Source organism: Barbus barbus, assembly GCF_936440315.1.
Source record: "Barbus barbus genome assembly, chromosome: 24".
Taxonomy (NCBI): Eukaryota; Metazoa; Chordata; class Actinopteri; order Cypriniformes; family Cyprinidae; genus Barbus; species Barbus barbus.
Window position 1 is genome coordinate 15,432,958 of NC_136752.1, and position 13,109 is coordinate 15,446,066.

Below are 13,109 nucleotides of genomic sequence, written 5' to 3' on the forward strand. Positions count from 1 at the left end.
CTTTGCCATCACTGGAATAAATTACATTTTAGAATACATTCAGATATTCAACGGCAATTTGAAATTGCAATAATATTTCACATTATTACTGTTTTTACAGTATTTATGATCTAATAAATACAGCCTTGGTGAGCATAATTATGTAAAAAATAGACATTTTCTGTATTATCATCCTATACATTCCTGCTTCTCAAATAACGGTCTATTGTTTAAAGGTTGTTTCCGCTATTTTAACTGGAATACAGGACTAATCTACAGAGCGTTGTGAAATCCTGTGAATGCAGATTGAGTGGCGATGAGCTCTGCTAACAGAACGCACTGATCCAACTGGCCTTGTAAGGAAGTATGTGTAGATTACCCTCAAAGCTACGAGGAACCTAGCCATGGCGCTATCTGCCCAACTTCAGCTAATCACCTCTGCCAGATGGAAGAGAATATGGAGATTTTTTTTTGTTTTTGCGATTGCAGCTATTGTCAAAAGTGCTGGGATAACTTATTCACCTTACTTAAAACCTTATTAACAGTGCTTTGCATATTGCTAATCCACACTACTTAAATCAACATAATCTCTAATTGTCCTGACACGTCCTGTCACACGATTACAGGATTTAATCTTAATACATTTTCAAGAGTCATTTATTAGAGAAGATTTAGCTTAGGTTAAGTCCACAATAGCGGAGTCGGCCATCTTAGATTATTGACAAATCCACATTCCTCAGACGGCTCTGTGAAGGGCAACCAGTCCTTGACTGAAAGCCTTAGTATTCAGCTCAGCTCTCAGTCAATACGTCTGACTTGAGTCATCGACGCTTTCGTTTAATGGGGATTTGATTGCAACGGTGGACATTTCTCAGTGAGAGCTATAAAAAATGTGAATATTACCATCAACCTGCGATGATTCATTTGCCTGTTAAAAATGCACAATTAAGATCAATATCAAAAGGAGCTGTGAATAACTCCATGTTAGTCATGTAGGAAGCTAAGCAAACTGCATGTAAAAGCCAGGCTTTGCAATCTGCCAAAAACGCTCAGCTTCCAGTTACCCATAATAGCGGTAACCATGGCGATCGTGACTTGAAAAGGAAAAGGAAGCCATTCAAACTTTCAACATTCATGACAACAAGCTGTATGCTTCATGACGGTGGAAAATGTATTTTTAAATAATATAGAAAGAATTTAACATTTTTCCAGTCACGTGAATGATGTTATGTAGTCTTTCCTTCACATTTCATGTGCCGTTGAGCTTTCTGTCCCTCACACATCGGTCAAGCTCCCGAGGCGTTTATAGTTTCCCATGGGAATTCAGTCAACTTTCAGTTTCCAGCACACGGTGGGATTTAATATGCCTCAGCAGATCTTTAGCATGGTCACTTCAGCTGAGACATTATGCAACAAGTGCATATTAAATGTCTTAAACTCCCAGTGGTGAGTATATTGATGTAAAATGGCTGCCATCAAGCTGTAGAGAGGAATTACAATGTCTGGACCTGTTTGAAACCCACAGGGGTCTTCCCTTTGAAATATAGCGCAGGAGGTAATTTTAATGTGAATATTTGTCATTCGGCAACCCACATTTGAAAGCAGGTTAGAGCTAACTGATTTTTATTTTTATTTTTCACACATACATTATAAAATGCCCCACTGTTTCTTTTGGACTTGACTGACAAATAAAGCAAGAGCGGGATAAAAGAGTGGAGAGCTGGCCGCTAACAACATGCTTCACAAGACCCACTCAATCAAACACTATCTAACTAAATCCCAATAACAGCAAGCGATCTGATCAATAGGTGTGAAATAGAGGCAGAATGACAGTGAGCTTGAAATAAAATAAAATAAAGATGAGAATTAAGGTTAGAGGGGCTGGAAATGATTTGGTAAATAAAACAGTTGAAAAAAAATGTTAATTTAAAAAACATTTTTTATATAATAAAATAATCCAATAGATTTTGAATTACAATGGTTATGTCTTAGACAAATAAAATAAAAAAAAAAACATGAGAATTAAGGTTGGAGGTACTGGATATTTGGTAATAATTTGGAAAAATAGTTCTTAATAAAAAAAAAACAGTTTCTATATAATAAAATAATACACCACATTATTACATAATTACATACATTATTACTACATAATTAACTATAAAAAACTATATTTATGTATAAAATATACATATTTTGAAAAGCGGCTAGTCGTAGGTTCCGTGAACAACTTGTTGGCTAAATGGTCTAGTCCTGTGTAATTAGTCTGGTTTTGGCGTTTACATAAACGTTCTTGAGTTTAAAAACAGCTAGACAGCGTGCAGAGCAATGGATAAGAACACTGGCTCCTCAAGACACATTTATATCAATTATATTTAAAAGTTCACTTGACAATCTTAAAAATACATTGCTCGTGGTTGCAAAAAAATGCAACAAGATTTCCTATAAAAACAAAAAAGTGCGCTAGAATCAGACAGCATGTTCACACACATTCTGATGTGCGGTGATGTCACATGGGATGAGAGGATGTAGAAACAGACAGATAACTGAGGGTACAGCAGGGCCGTGTCAGCGCCTGCTGGAGCTTGTACTTAACCACGGTCTGAACCCTGCCCCGGGCTGATCCTGACACCGTAATAATCAAATTAGATTTGAGAGGTACTGTGAATGAGAACAGCACTGCCAGCACTAGAGGGATGGAGCGGGACACAGATGTGGCACATGTCCCACATACTAGAGACATACTGTTCTGAGAAATACATGAGCTGAAAGACAATTCATACACATACTTTAATACAAACGCAAGTCATGCAAACTAGTTCACAGAACCAACATGTGCCTTTTGGGGGAAAAAAAATGTTGTCTTCCACAAGCTTTACAAGATTTCACTGCGTTTCAGACATTACATTGGTAGTTTTGTTGAATCATGCCAGCTCATCAGTAGTCAGTTGTTCACTAATTCCTGTCTGCTGCAAATGCTGGACTGGGCAGGCAGGCAGGACAAGAGAAAGGGAGATGAGTAGAGGAAGCTGGCAGGCACCTCGACCCTCTCCCCTTCCAGAGTCACTAGACATTACCTTATAAAAGAACCAGAGGAACTCTCTCTCTCAAACCTAATCATAGCCCACCCCTTGACTCCATCTGCACTGCAAACAATCCCTTTTTAAATCAATTTCTTTGGTGTTTTCCCAGTAAAGATATTTAAAACAATCCTTAAAACAGATACTGCAATTTACTGAAATTGCAGTATTTTTTTATTGTATTATTTTATTTTACTTTAACATTTTATTGTAGTTTCTGCATTTATTTTTTCAGTTTAGGAACAATTTATGCTGAAAACATTTATTTTCTCATATATATATATATATATATGCAAATAAATGTTCTCTAAAATAGGTTTTAATTTTTTATTTTAAAAAATTCAGTGCAAATAAATGTATAATTGAAAACATTTTTTCATCAAAAACACTGATTAGGAAGACGACATTTTGCAGTGCATCACTATCTTCTTCCCTCTATCAGTAATAAAGTAGCGGTGTCTCTGTGTACACTGATTCACATGACTCAACATCTTTGGCGGTCTGAATCCAGCCTCAACTCTGCTCTGTTTTTCCCAGGAGGGAGAGGGAATGCGGGGATGGAGAGGGAGAAGAATGACAGTGTGGAGTGGGGGGGTTCTGGAGCATTGCCCCGCGCTGGCTCAAATTTCCCGCTTGTCAAGCCTGATGGATTTGGCTAAAAATAAAAGAAAGTGGAGGCCCGTGACGAGCGGATGAATGAATGAATGAACTTTGCTGCTGCTTTACCCCCTAGCCCATCCAAAAAAAACACTCCCCGATAACCCTCGACGGCAACTCCGAAACCTTCCTCCCTCACTTTCGAACAAAGATGTTCTGATGCCAAGTGTGGCTAAGAGAAGTGGATTCCAGAAACAAACGTCCCCCTTTTTCCCAAAGTCCAGACAGTGAGAAAGCACCAGGGAGAGAGAGAGAGACAAAAGAGACACAAAACATCCCAGGAAGACTGGGGATTCCTCTGCTTTCATTAATGCAACCCCCTTTGGGCTACAAATACAAACATAAGGTTCATGCTGGACAGTTTTCAGCATAATATACAGTAGGCGAGCGGGGCTAGTTGTCACGAAACACTATACTTTTATTCAACAATGACACATTGAATTGTTCAAAAGTGACAGTAAAGGAATTAATGTTACAAAAAAAGAATCTAGATTAAAAAAAATGTATCATGGCTTCCAGAAAAACATTAAGCAGCATAATTGTTTCAACAGTAATACTAATAAGAAATTAATTGAGCATTAAATCAGCATATTAGAATTATTTCTGAAGGATCATGTGTCGCTGAAGACTGAGTAATGGCTACTTAAAATTCAGCTTTGACATCACAGGAATAAATTACATTTTAAATTACACTAGAATAAAAAACAGTTATTTTAAATTGTAAAAATATTTCACAATGTTACTGTATTGATCAAATAAATGCAGCACTGGTAAGCATAACTGACTTTTTTTTTTTTTTATATTTCAAAAATCTTACCGTTATGAATTAAAATGACAAAAGTTGGACCGGACAAAATTATTTGAGATTTTAAATCCATTTTTGCTGTTTTAATAATTGTGCATTGCAAAAGTGTGACAGAACTCAGAACTCACTTTAAACCACCATCGAGTGTTTGTAATAACTTCCTTTTGCGATCACATGGGGGGTCACGGTACATTATAAAAGTAGCCCAAAAAAACACAACCCACGGCTCTGTAATTTTTCCTGTGACTGTATTTTAAAAATAGCCCAATTGTGTGGGGAAACCACAACCCTGGTTTGCTGTACCCTTATCAAATATGAGTATACATATCTCTGGCGCACTCTCTCACCCTCTCTCTCTCAGACACTCGCTCTCTCTCTCCGCGTTCGCTTCATTTTTGTCGAGACCGGCACCTCATAATCACACAATCCCTGTGTCCCAATGTGCATACTATACACCCTATCGGCCCTAAATAGTATTGAAAATTACTAATATCAAATAGAATTTAGGATGGATAGTGTGCACATTGGGACGCAGACAATGATTTCCTTCCGCGCTGTGATGACGGCAAAAAGTTGGGGTCAAACCTTATCAAACTATTAATTTGTGTTAAAAAATATTAACGCGTTAAAATTTTTTGATTAATCAAGTGCATTTACAGATTAATGTTGACTGCCCTCATTTGCACATACCCTGCAGACATAAGCAAAGCATTCCTCAACTATTTCCCATATGTTTCGCCAGCTTCAGATCACTGCAAGGCTACTGTACCGTAGCATCTGTGACTGCAGCTGTGATAAACACTCCATCCACTACTACTCACAAAGTTTATGTGTGAAACATTGACCAGATGTGCCACTGTCCACCCTGTACCCTCTTGATGACCACTGATATAGATGCTTCCTCTTCAGAAAGCTAATTAGACGAAAACAGCACCTGGTTTCACCTGGCCTAAATGGTTACCCAAGAGCTTCCTGAAATATCTTCTCTCACCTAATCTCATGGTAGGAGGTGATACATGATACAGCAGGGTTAAAAATAGCCTCTCTCTCTCTCTCTCACTCGTTCTCCATGACCTTTCACTTCGTGCTCTCCTTACCGCTCGGAGTCTCGGAGGAAGCCTCAGCATGCAGCTCCTTGACACAGAGGAGACTTCTCGAACCCAAACACACCCAGAACAGGAGATGGTGTCACAGCCCGAAGTTTCTCACGGGGCAGTAAAATGAACTCAGCGGCCGGTGTCACATTTGTGATTTATAAAAGAACCAAAGAGAACAGCTGAAAAGAAGCTACACAAGCCAGCACAAAATGGTCATTTACAAACTGAATGCCGTCAGTCATTTCCAAAGGTTTACCTGTCATATTAAAAAAGCACACAAAATATCAACTACCCCCTCAGGGTGTCGCTGAAGGGTGGGATTGTGATTCATTCAGTAGGATATGACGAAATGTTCGCTCGCGCTCCTTTTTTGAAATCACTAGGCAATTTTGTGTCATTTAATCTTTGGAAATTCTTACCGACTGATTTCCCACAAAAAGTTTTCCTCGCTAAATGGACAAAGGTCGCCAAATTCCATGACGTAAGTGCCAAAACTCACGGAGGGCGAATGCTCCTCTGAGACTCAACAAAAACAAACGAGAACATGTTTAGAGAAATCTCAAAATCTTTGTTTTCATATTTGCATCAAGCCACTTGTTCTCCAGACCCCAGAAACATTACATCACTGAGAGCCGGGAGCCCCCTGTGGCATCGGGACCCTTCACTTGTGTGGTTTCATCAATCAATGCCCTTTGAGAGAAAAGAATGCATGAGAGGGAGGGAGAGACGTGAAAGCCATTTGTTTTCTTTGTTAGGCACAAGCGGAAGACTTGAATCAATAGCTGAAGCCTGTGAATCAAACTCTGGAGGTGGTCTGCTCACAAACAAGCTGTTCTGAGTCACACGTTTTAACGAGTCATTGCTCTCGGACACGGGAGAGAATGAGAAACACACCACTGTACAGTCTGGCCTTGATGCAGCTGCACTGGGCATCTTAATCCATGACATTACAACATACTCAAATCACTCTTTCCTTTATGTTCTTTTTCCTCCATCCACTTTGTTGGCTGGCTTAATGCAAAACACAAAGTCGTAAAGTGAGTTATGTTCCCCGGTTACAGTACTTAAAGGGATAGTTCACCCCAAAACTATCCCTTAATGAAACTCAATGGGGTCCAATGTTGTTTTGGACCCTGCTGACTTTCATTATATGCACTTTATATCTTTTGTGTTCCGCAGAAGAAAGGTTTGTAACGACATCAAGGTGAGTAAATGATGAGAATTTTCTTTTTTGTGTGAATGATTCCTTTTATAAGGCTAAGCAACAGTGTCGCTGAGTTTACGAAAGAGATGGGAGAGCGAAAAATCAAAACAAATGCATTGAAAGCCTGCTGCTTTTCCCTTCCACACAATCCAGTCATTCAAAAGGCATTCCTGGTGCATGATGGGGGAAACTTCACCCACTCAGATTTATAAGTGCATGCAACATGCCTCACTGCGACACGAACAATGTCCTCTTTCACTGGCTTCATCCCATGCTGCACATGCAGAAAAGCACGCTGGGAAAGGGACAGATCGCTGCCTCACAGTATGCACATTCTGAGGACAAACTGAGGAGAGATACAGACGATAGCCATATATGGAGGATATACAGTAAACTTGCCATGTCACTGAATACCGACTTTTTTTATTAAGACATTGTAAATGATCAGTTTATGAATATGCCGAAAAAAGATTGCATGAGATAACTTTAGATGCACAAAATCAATCTATGTACTTTAAAGCCAACGTGTTTTACATGACATTGTAAAATCTGAGCTAGCATACTGAGAATGGAAATCTCATTTAAAACGGGAAAGTTTTAGTTTTTTTAAAGGGGTCATATGACGTTGCTAAAAAAGAACATTATTTTGTGTATTTGTTGTAATGCAATGTGTTTACGCAGTTTAAGAAAAAAAAAAAAAAAAGCATTATTTTCCACATACCGTACATTACGGTTTCTTCTCTCTGCCCCATCGATTTTTACAAAGCTCATCGTTCTTAAAAGCACGGTGTGCTCTGATTGGCCAACTATCTAGTGCATTGTGATTGAATACCTCAATGTGGTGGCATGTGACAGAAAAGTTATGCCCCTTACCATATTAGGAATATCAGCAATTGGGTGGTGTTATGGAAATCTTCCCACATAGTGACGTAGACTTGTGGGGGTGTGTTTGAATGAGGTGTTTTAGGAAGGTGTGAATGAGTCTTAACTCACTGTCTCTTTGGGTTTGAGACTTTATCTTCGCGACTTTACAGATCTTTTATGCACGAACAGCTTGTAACACTCCAAAGACAAAGGAAAACATGAAATCGCGTCATATTACCCCTTTAAAGATTTGCATTTTTGCCTTTATGATGACAGGACAGATCAGAACTGACAGGAATCGAAGTGGGAGAGAGGTAGGGGGTGGGATCAAGAAAAGGATATGGATCTTATTGTGAACATTTCATCCATATATACATTTCATATTTTTAAACTAATTTGCCCTCGTAAATTTGAATCAAAATGTCATAGCTGGGCCTTTCTGTGAAAACACCAGACTTCTCCAATCATTTATTCCGCTTAAACCTTGACCCTGTAAGCTTGCAAGCAATGCCCACATTTTATAATCCAATCAAGAACTGATGGTTAAAATAAAGTCCCCATCCTACAGTTTTTCTTTTTCAAAAATCTATTGCAATTGGATGCGTGTCATAATACAGAAGAAAAGATTTGCCTCTACTTCAGTTTCATCGTGACTTTAAACAAAGACATAAAATGCCATAAAAAGATGACAATGATCGTGTAGTATTTCTAGGTCACCAATCAAAGACATGGATCATGTGGCTCTTTGTACAGATGGTCAGATGTTCTTCCACTGCAGCAAAAGATGTTCTTTGGATCATCACAAATCATGCCGAAGAACATGATCATCATTAGGATTGACAAACTTGTGTTCATGCAGCTCATGAAAGCAAAAGAGGGTGGAACCAAAAGCTACAACATATTTGTCTTAATGTTTTAAATACAACTTTTCACTCAAATTGTTATACTGATAATATATGAATGAAACATTTTGTATTTAATTAGAAAAATGCAAAACAGAAGCATTTTCACTAGCAGTCTCAGACATTTGGATTACACTTAGACATAATAGTCAGGTGTGGCATGGCTGAAATTGACAAGATCAGGAGATCTACATAAATTCTTCTCCTCGAGCAAAAATCATGGGATTGTCCTTTCTGGCCTGCATTATGCCCAAAAATCTGCTTTCCGACATGTCATGCTTAATAACTTTCTAGGCTGAACAACCAGCAGCTTTACATGTAAGCCTGTGAGTGAGTCTAATGACTCTGAGACAGAGCTTTCTTTTGTCCTTTTTAATAGTCCTCCACTGAAGACGGGACTTTACATACACATAAGATGCATGTGAGGCCGTTCACTCGAGGATTTCAGAATGATCAAATCTTTTCCTCTCACAGACAGCAGCAAAATCCGCTTCAACATATTAAAAATTAAACTGGAATGTATGACTGAACGTTCAGGGAAAGAAAGAGAAAATGGATCCGACAAGGTACTATGATGCTGTCATAATTGTTGTTTTTCTATATAGAGTTAACATTGCAGTCACTTTGCGGCTCAATATTTATTTATACAGTTGATATTTGCAGCACCTGGAGAGGAAACTGTGAAAAGGAAGCTTTATTTCCTTTGCAAGAAACTTCAGAAATGTAAGTATGTAAACTAGAGGAGAAAAACAAAACTTTAAAAAAAAAAAAAAAATCAGTTTTTTTTATTGGTGCGAATTTGCACCCGAAGTGCCTTCTCTTCAAAATGGCAGACTTCCTAACTGAAACTAAACACTAGATACGCAATGTTTAATGGAGATCTTTTGCAAGTTGCAGGTGGTTTCATTCAAGTTCTCAAAGGGGACCACCAGACATTTGTAGGGATGTTTGAGGACACCTGTCAAACATTTACCCGCCCCACAACTGACCTGATACCTGTGTGAACGTGATCCACTTCTATGATCTTTGGGTCTATATAAAATCTGACAACGTCTTAAATCAAGTCTGATTTGCAAACACATCCAACAAAACAAGATAGCAATTCCCAAACCCGGTGATACAGCCTGACAGAACAAGCCAAGGCGCCCATCTTTTATGCATATGCATTCAGGTGTAAAAGCAAAAGCCATGAAATTCAACTCAAATTTGATCACTCACAGTGGTCTGTTCCATTGTTTGTCTGCTCTGACAGGAGGTGACAATGACAGCTCCGCGTGTTAGCATGCGCTGAGATGCTCCTGTGTGACTGTGGGATTGAGACGCATGTTGTGGTACAGCGCCAGCAACAGTTTTCAGCTGGGTTTTTCGGGGTTGACAGCACAGGCCTCCTAATAGAGGAACGTCTCTCTGTGTGGAGTAAGCTCCACCTCTGTCACGCTAACACACGCCCCTCGGACTTCATTGACTGTAAACCTCAGTCATACTTCCTTTCCTGTAATGAACAGTGAATTTCTTATTATCATACATCACATCTTTCTCAGATAATCACAACAACAATGTCGGTCTACATCTTTTGAGGCAAAACCGACAGGTTTAGGCACCTGTTTTAGATTGCGCTTATTCTACATGATTAATGTAATGATCTTCTGCCAGAACGAAAGCAGAATCACTTGTGACCTTATTTGGCTGTCATTTGATCTGGTGTTGGAAACTTGTTAACTTTCAATGGATGTAACATCTTTTTAAACTTTAATAAATATTACAAGTGGTTTATTTCCCCTGTGCATACATTCATCACCATCTCTGACATTAAATTATCAAAAAAGGCATGACTTTTTGAACATTCTTGATTTCTGCACTAATTATTTTGTTATTATTGTGTCTTTTTTTTTGTTATTTCTTTTTTATTTAAATTTCTTTGGTCAGCTTTAATTGAGGTTTCAATAAAGGTTTTACTAAAGTCTAATACTATTTAGCTGTAAAACTATTTTTGCTGTAAAAGTGTTTTTTCTGTATATTCTAGATCTTCACAGTTTGTGATAAATGTATATACCAGTAAAATAAATTTGCATTGATTGTATTGTAAAAAAATGTCATGGTTAAAGATATAAGAACAATATATAAAGACAACAATCTAAACATAAAATAAGCATAAAATAAAACCATGTAACGGTTACATTCCATTATTACATACATCTAAAATATTATTTAGAATTAGTACATTTATTATAAAAACAGAAAATCACTAAAAAACAAAGATTGTTAGGGTCATGTGATAATATATGCTTGTTTCTATTGCTTAGAACATGTTTCATGGAAACATTTTTAAATGTTAAAAACCACGTAGGTATGTGTCAGACTGTAGAAATCTTACAACACCCCACATTTTTGGCTTCTTTTTCCTTTTTTTTTATTTTTTATTTGCTGTAAGCATTTGCCTATAGGCAAAGGTGGAGCCGTGTTCTTCAAGACCTTCCCTGTCTATGTCTATGTCGGTTTGAGAAGACAAACAACCCTGACTAGTTATCTCAGGCTTCCGTGCATCTGCAAATAACTGTTCCACTGCCTGCATCAAACTGTACAAATATGTGTATTACAAATATTCCTTCAAACATATATAAAACACATATAAAAATATAACACAAACACCTACATCCCAAACAGAACAAGAACCACAAATTACTGAGAAAATAAAAAAAGGTTACAATAAAAAGGCTATAACCTAAAATAAGATTAAAATTAAAAGGTTTAAAAAAAAAATTATATAAAATTAGATCCACATTCATAACAGAAATAATCCAGAATATCCAGAAACTATTGTCTATAAGCATTTTTGAAACAGTTTCAGTTTTTTTTAAATTTGTAAATTAATGTTGCTTCTTTCTTTGTTCTTAAAACAAATCGTCTAACTAACCAAAAACAATTTAACAATTTGAATAATTTAGTATTTTGAAAAAAACAAAAAAAAGCATTGAAAATACTTAAGTTTATTATTATTATAAATGATTACTTACTAGTCAACAATCAAAAAAATAATCATATCATCATATCAATCATTTCACAGTACATCACGCAGATCCGGACAATTTCTTTAAATGTCCACATAAACATTTTAGGCATATAAATAATATGCACAAAGTCAAAGATAGCACCTATAACACTTACAGCAGTCTCAAGATTCTTTGTGGAGTCCTAGCTAGACAATTGAAGGCTGCAGCATGTTTTCTTTCAAGACACTCATCATTGGAATGAGCGGATCTCGGACTCATTGACCCTTGGCACTTAAACCTGTTGACTGTAAGTTAAGGTCACAGCTATTGACTGCAGGGCCATAAATCTGTCCGTAGCTAACGGTGGGTGGGTGGACGGGCTTCTATCAGCTACCTGATAAATGGAGCCTGACTCTGAGCGGCGTGCAGAGAGAGATCCATTTATGGATCAATGCATTCTTAACAGCGGTATTATAAGGTGTATACAACATTCAAAGTTTTTGAGGTCTGTGGTCATGACCATTGCACTCTCAGCTTAAGAAACTGTAATTCTGTCAAACTTCCCACCTCAGGCGAGTCAAAGCAGCATTCCATACGTCAAACTCCTCGACATGATGGCGAACTCTCAAATACCATGTTTAATCTTTTCCATTCTGCAGAAACATCATTTTCTTTGACCTTAGGCTTTTGTTTACCGCTGCAACATTCGGCAAAAAGATGTCAAATGTGTTTTTGTGTGCTTGTGTAGGGTTTCTAACCTTTGCTGTAAAATATTTTTTCTGTCTCAAATGATGCACTGTTGTTATCATTCTCCTTTAAGACATTGTGAAAACATCTCTACCCAATTAAAGACAGAACAAAGCAAAGCTGTCGCGTTCTGCAAGCCACACTGCAAGAGCTCAACCAATAAGAGGGTTCTGCCAGGCAGCGTAAAGGCACCACCGGTGCACGGTGTTGATTTGGTAAAGACAAGACCGATTTACTGTACAATAGAGACAGGAAGCGGTCACACCACCCCTGCTGCTCCACGCCCGCCTCTTACCCCTCCCCCTCACCACCTGTGCGAGTCTCACAGGATGCACACACACTTACACACCTCCAGCTGCACAAAGATTAAAACCACATATCATACTTGTTTTTATTCATTCACACCTCAGTGCCCCACAAATCATTAATTCACTCCAGAGACCGTAAAATGCCTCTCAGACAATAAACTCTTGTTTTGAAAGCTATTACTAAGTTAACAGTCGCTGATGCGTATTAAAATCATAATGTGACAAAAACAATACAATTCTGAAACGAATGAAAGCAAGTGTGGACTGCAAGATAATAGAGTTAAACCACTCGTTCTTAAATATTCAAATACTTTATTACTTATTGTCTGTTTTCACATAACAGTCTTCACCATTCATATAAACATACATATACCATCAACATATACATAAATCACATAACACAAACCCCTTAATAATATTTATTATTATTATTATTAAGAAGTTCAAAAAGTAAAAACTCTCTATAAATCTATTTTATT

The 13,109-nt window shown here is 37.7% G+C and overlaps 1 protein-coding gene across 2 annotated transcripts in view; it reads right to left on the minus strand.

The window, feature by feature from the left end:
• The window catches only part of LOC306844206 (transcription regulator protein BACH2-like), an 88,303-nt gene that overhangs the window by 64,688 nt on the left and 10,506 nt on the right, over positions 1–13,109 (minus strand). The window contains exon 1 of one of the 2 annotated variants that reach the window (XM_079376167.1): positions 9,804–10,077. The exons of the other annotated variant lie outside the window; for it this stretch is intronic. Within the exon in view, the coding sequence (XP_079232293.1) occupies positions 9,804–9,869 (66 nt within the window). The 5' untranslated portion in view covers positions 9,870–10,077. Of the gene's footprint in view, positions 1–9,803; positions 10,078–13,109 lie in introns of those variants that run through there. 2 annotated transcript variants of the gene reach the window in all.